Raw genomic sequence first — 5,962 nt, 5'->3', positions numbered from 1 at the left:
AGGCATGTTGTGTCCTCCATAACTACCTCCAGGAATACCGTCAAGAAGTTGAGGGCGACTCACTTCTGCCCTATGTTGGCAGTGCCATTAACTGGGGTTCTGCTGGTCAGGGCAGTAGTGGTGTACGCGTACGAGATATTTACTTGGATTATTTCCTCACTTCTGAAGGGGCCGTACCTTGGCAATACTCCTGTGTTGGCGGGGTGCGGCCAACCCAGCAGTAATCGGTTTAATGTCCAAACAGTAGGCAATTCTGTCAATGATACTCCTATGGAATGGAAAATTGTGTGTTGGATGTGCTTCCTTTGCAATAAAATAATGCACTATTACTTGGATTTGGCCTAAGTGTGTGTATTTGAGGAATCACATGTCTGAATAGGGAGTATGATGTCTAGGTTGCCTTTCTTGGTTGAGCACACCATAGCATCTCAAACCACACAGTATTTACTAAATGAAAACGGCCACACCGTGAACAATCGTTATCGTCCCCTTGATGCCCTCCCGCATTTTGGCCTCCTCCCATCCAAATCAAAAAAAACACAAGTCAGAGTCATAAATTCAACGGAACTTTGATGGAACATATGCACATCACAACTAAATACGAGTCGAATCATGTAAGTAACAAACATTAAATACGTGGTACACTAGCGACCAAAAAAAAAACAAAACATACTACAATATGTGGAAGCGCGGGGGGCTTAATTGTGGATGCGACGAGGGGGCAGAGGAGGAGGTTGAGGTAGGGGGCATGTATGCCGCAGAGGTGGGAGGATGGATATGAAGAGGTGGGAGAGTGGACGAGTATGGGGTGGGCAAAGGGTTTGGGACATTGGGGTATGGGCGGAAAGTGGAACCAGAGGGATGTCCATGAGTCCAGGGGGAAAAATAGGGATCGGGCTGCAGGGAGGGTGCAGAGGCAGGAGGTGGGGCGTGCGGCACAGCGGCAGACGTGTCAGCCCTACGGCCAGTTAGTGTGCGCATGTGAAAAATGAGATCTCCCACATCGGGTAGGGGCTGGAGGGCCTCAAAGATATCGGCCAGGGCGAAGACACAGGTCATATATGCCGCCCGGCGAGTATTTTCCATCTCGCGACATCGGCCACCAACGGCATTCCCGAAACTGGTGTATTGATCTTCGGCCTCCACCCTCCGAATCATGCGCATGGCTTGGCCCTCTACCGTGTCACTTTGGTCTGCTGGCGTCTGGCGCTTTCGGCCACCCACTCTTTGGCGCGGTCGGGAAGTTCCTGCCGTGGGGGCTGGAGAGGTGTCGCCACGCGGAGTTGCTGGTGCCGGGGTTGGCTGGTAGGGCGCATCTTCCTCAGCCACAATTGATGACGAGCCTGCCACGGCCTGCTGCTGCACCTGGCCACGTGCACTCCCTTGTGGCGTCCGGGGTGGTACATTTCCGGACGTTCTGCAGGGAAAAAAACGCTCATTGACTTAGGGGATTCAGAAGACATTTCTCCGACAGTTTGTCAGTCGCTAATCTCGTTAACATATCCTTTTGCCATTCTACACACACCCCAACTGACACCAATCTTGGGGGGGGGGGGAAACTAAAGACGTATTCTCGTCATGAAGAGAATGAGTTACATAAGCAACACAGAGTGATATGTGATAATGTGTACGGTCAGGGGGCATTTTCGTGACAACACTGGCAAAAGGAAAACAAACATGTGGAATATAATCTTCACGCAATAGACATTGCATTCCGTTCGTTTTGAATCACATGTTTCATGCGCTCCCTTTTATAACCCAGGTGTGTGTGCGAATAGAGACTTACCTTCGTAGCTCCCTGCAGGGAATGAGGAAAGCCAGTTCCTCATAGTAGGCTATGGCACGGCCCCGTGAAGGAGAGGAGCCACTTGCAGGTGTCTTTGATACCTGTTTGCGGAACCGGTCTCGTACTGTCCTCCACCGATTGCGCACATCATTTTCTGGAAAAGGAAGGATGTGTTTTAAATTAGGGCATAGTGGATGAAGTCAGGTGTATACAGCTCAATTGCGTCCTCTGGCCTGTCGTGAGGATATATCATCAATGCAACCACATCATTGGGGCAGAACTTGAGTAGACAGCAACTATGGCTACGCCTGGGTTGCCACGACCTCTTGCCATGGCAAAAATAGGCCACGACGCCACCAAGATGCTGGCAAACATCTGCCCATGCATTTAAATGTGCATATGGTTGTCCACGCTTGCAAAAGGTACTTCAGGTCGTTAAATGGAGTGTGTAAGGCAGGATTTAGTGCCGTCAATAGGCCATGTGCACATACCCTTACAGTCGGGGAAAAAGTGATCAGCAACTGCGCATGTGCCATAGTGACATGCCAAAAGTTGGGGTATGGTTTAGCAAGGCAGGAAAGGAAATTAGTGCTGATTTTTGCCAGCATGCTAATGATGCAAAACAACCTTTGGCAACAGTGTTTTGACCTCTCTGCATTACAAACTAAATGCAAACTTACCAATCACTCCCTGCTCCCTCTCCAGCATCCCGTCCCACTCGGGGTACAGACCGTGGCACACAAACGACCATCCCTCGTCACGGGCGTTGCGGTCGCTGTAGGCAGCTATAGAGCTGTCCCAGATCTCTGGCCTACTATGCACCTAGAAAAATCCAAAAAAATGGCATAATGCTGTTTGCTTGGTACTCTGGAATCACAGTGGAGCTGTTACATGGTGATCTGCCTTAAGAAAATGGACATTCTGCAGGTGCTGCTAGTGTTAATCCATACATAGTAGACATCTTGAAACAACATGACACAAACATATACATGTACTTACCAGATTAATGAGGGACGAAACCTCCATGTCCATACGTCTGTACCTCGACATGGCAGCCTGTGTTCAGAGTTGTCTCTTAACTTTTTTGAAATTCTCTGTCAGGCTGCAAGCCGAAAATGGCGTCTTCCTTTTGTAATATGCTGAATGCTGATGTCATATCCTGCTCCGGCAGGAAATACGCACCGCACCACAAACGAAATCCGCACCACACATAACATCTGCGGACTTCATTGCGGAATTTCGATTCTCCATTGAAGTGAATGGAGAACTTCCGCAATGAGTCCGCAACCAGTCCGCCACTGCTCCGCAACAGACAGAGCATGCTGCGGACACCAAATTCCGCTCCGCAGCCTATGCTCCGCAGCGGAATTGTACGCATCGTGTAAACGAACACTGCTAAATTAAAGTGAAAGTCAATGGAGAAACGGCTCCGCTGCGGATTAACGCTGCGGAGTGTCCGCAGCGGAATTTAAGTGAAATTCCGCTATGTGTGAACCCGCCCTAAAGTTCTACCACTACTTGAAAAGAGCTTTGCTCTCTCATAAAAAAAAGAAACAATGTTTAAAAAATTTATGTTTGAAATGCTGCTTGGTATAATGACTATTAGAACATTGTTAGCATTAGTAATACTATTGATTGGTTTTATCTAATTATTAATTAATCTATTATTAAAGATAAAAGACAATGAAAATGCATGTATTATTGTTAGTTTTATTATCAGTAATTTTAATTGAAATTTTTAAACGTCCAATAAATATACTTTGTAGAAGTTATATGAATGTATATTTTGTATAATCATCATTATATTTATCATTATTTGTGGCTTCATAGAATACAATGGGAGAATAAATTTGCCTATTAATCTCATAAATTCGCCAAAAGCTAATCTGAAACCTGACTAATCAAGTCGCCAATACATTGTTAATCAGTGAAATGCGAATTAGGCAAAAAAAAAAATCACCAATTATTATTATCATTTAAGAGAAATTAACATTATAAGCTATAAAAGAGGAAAAATTATGAAAAGTGCAAAGCTACTTAATTTTTCTATTTGAAAATATTTATAACAGTTTAACTTGCAATAGACTCAGGGAGCTATCTGAATAGAGTGATAGGTTCCACCCAGCAGTTTAATTATAAAACTGTGAAATAATGTGAAATGACGTTCATGCTATTTATAGGCCACAAACATGTTTTCTTGGCTAAATAAACCTTTCTGTAAAGTTTTCAGTAAACCAGAGAATACAGAGTAGGTTTTCTTTCATAGCTTCTTCAAAATATAATGAATTTATAACATTTAAGGCGCCTTTTGCACATTAACACAAATCGTGCATTGCAATGAGCCTGATTACTTACTGAATCACTCTGAAGAGTCCCAATGGATTATCACAGAAGTCCATGCTGTTTAAAGGAGATTGAAAGATTTTCCTGCTGAGTCCTTAGCTTGTCACACTGTGAGCGATAGAAACTATTCTGTCTCACTCTGAATTTGTACTGCCCAGTTGACAATATCTGTGCATGACAACATCATTGCTTAGCTAGAGGGCGTATAATCTGATACAATATGGCTTATTTAATGTTGAAGTGTAGTTACAAACTACAAATCCTTTTCTTCTCAATGGTAACTGATGGCATTATGCTAAACAGTTTAGATAAAAATGCATTGATGAAAATAATACAAAATAGGAATATAATAGGTTCTCTAAAATCCATCTGGTATGACTAGGACAAAGGCATTGGTGATGGCTATCAGTATACATACAACTTATACAATATTGGACAGTTGACCATCACCATGACATGGTATGTTTTGTGTTAGATTCTTAAGGATTTTTATGATTTATACCTTTTTAGTATATAAACCTTAAAGAAATCATAGAGCATTGTCTAGTAGATTAACTTCTATTCCTACAATTTGGTACCTTGAACTACAAGTTAACACAGCACAATTAAGTTAAACCCCTATACATGCATTGTTGTTTTAGCCTTATTTCTATAAATAATGGGATGATAGATCGATAGATAGATAGATAGATAGATAGATAGACATAATACATTTAGTAGCAATATACAGATGTAGCAAACTTTAACTTAACACTTAACACATTAAATTAACCCCTTGAGTACCCAGCTCATTTTGGCCTTGAGGACCAGACCCATTTTTTCAAATCTGACATGTATCACTTTATGTGGTAATAACTCCGGAATGCTTTTACCTATCCAATTGATTCTGAGATTGTTTTCTCGTGACATATTGTACTTTAGTTTAGTGCAAAAATTTGGTCGATAAATTCATTGCTTATTTGTGAAAAACACCAACATTTAGCGAAAATATGAAGAAATTATGATTTTTCCAATTTTAAATGCATCTGCTTGTAAAACAGATAGTAATACCACACAAAATAGTTACCAATTAACATCTCCCATATGTCTACTTTAGATTGGCATCGTTTTTTGAACATCCTTTTATTTTTCTATGACCTCACAAGGCTTAGAACTTTAGCAGCAATTTCTCATATTTTTAAGAAAATTTCAAAAAGCGATTTTTTCAGGGACCAGTTCAGTTCTGAAGTGGTTTTGAGTGCCCTATATATTAGAAACCCCCATAAAACACCCCATTTTGAAAACTGCACCCCTCAAAGTATCCAAAACAGCATTCAGAAAGTGTTTCAACCCTTTAGGCGTTTTACAGGAATTGAAGGAAAGTAGAGCTGAAATGTTCAAATTTCATTTTTTTTTACAAAATTCATATGTAATAAAAAAAATTCTGTACCAAAGAAGGTTTTACCTGAGAAACGCAACTCAATATTTATTGCCCAGATTCTGCAGTTTTTAGAAATATCCCACATGTGGCCCTAGTGCGCTAATGGACTGAAACACAGGCCTCCGAAGCAAAGGAGCACCTCTTGGATTTTGGGGCCTCCTTTTTTCAGAATATATTTTAGGCACCATGTCAGGTTTGAAGAGGTGTTGTGGTGCCAAAACAGTGGAAACCCCCAAAAGTGACCCCCATTTATTAAACTACACCCCTCAGGGAATTTATCTAGGGGTATAGTTAGCATTTTGACCCCACAGGTATTTTGATATATTTTCTGGAGTTAGTCTGTGAAAATGAAAATCTACTTTTTTTTCTAGAAAAACATAAAAATTTCTAATTTTTGCAAGAAATAAAGGAAA

The 5,962-nt window shown here is 41.6% G+C and overlaps 1 protein-coding gene across 2 annotated transcripts; it reads right to left on the bottom strand.

Annotated features, from left to right (window-relative positions):
* Positions 1-622: 622 nt before the first annotated feature.
* Positions 623-4,229, bottom strand: LOC142740944 (uncharacterized). 2 transcript variants are annotated; one of them, XM_075850354.1, is made up of 4 exons: positions 4,142-4,229; positions 2,467-2,608; positions 1,787-1,940; positions 623-1,417 (listed from the first exon to the last, which is right to left on the bottom strand). In XM_075850354.1, the coding sequence occupies exons 2-4, from the start codon at positions 2,492-2,494 to the stop codon at positions 673-675; spliced, it is 927 nt and encodes a 308-aa protein (XP_075706469.1). In that variant the 5' UTR covers positions 2,495-2,608; positions 4,142-4,229; the 3' UTR covers positions 623-672. The 2 variants fall into 2 exon arrangements, with proteins under 2 accessions (XP_075706469.1, XP_075706470.1); XM_075850355.1 differs by lacking the exon at positions 4,142-4,229 and having other exon boundaries at positions 2,467-2,639.
* Positions 4,230-5,962: the final 1,733 nt, after the last annotated feature.

This window comes from Rhinoderma darwinii, chromosome 2, assembly GCF_050947455.1.
Source record: "Rhinoderma darwinii isolate aRhiDar2 chromosome 2, aRhiDar2.hap1, whole genome shotgun sequence".
Lineage (NCBI taxonomy): Eukaryota > Metazoa > Chordata > Amphibia > Anura > Rhinodermatidae > Rhinoderma > Rhinoderma darwinii.
Note: the sequence above shows the minus strand (reverse complement) of the source record. Positions and strands in the feature narration are given on the sequence as shown.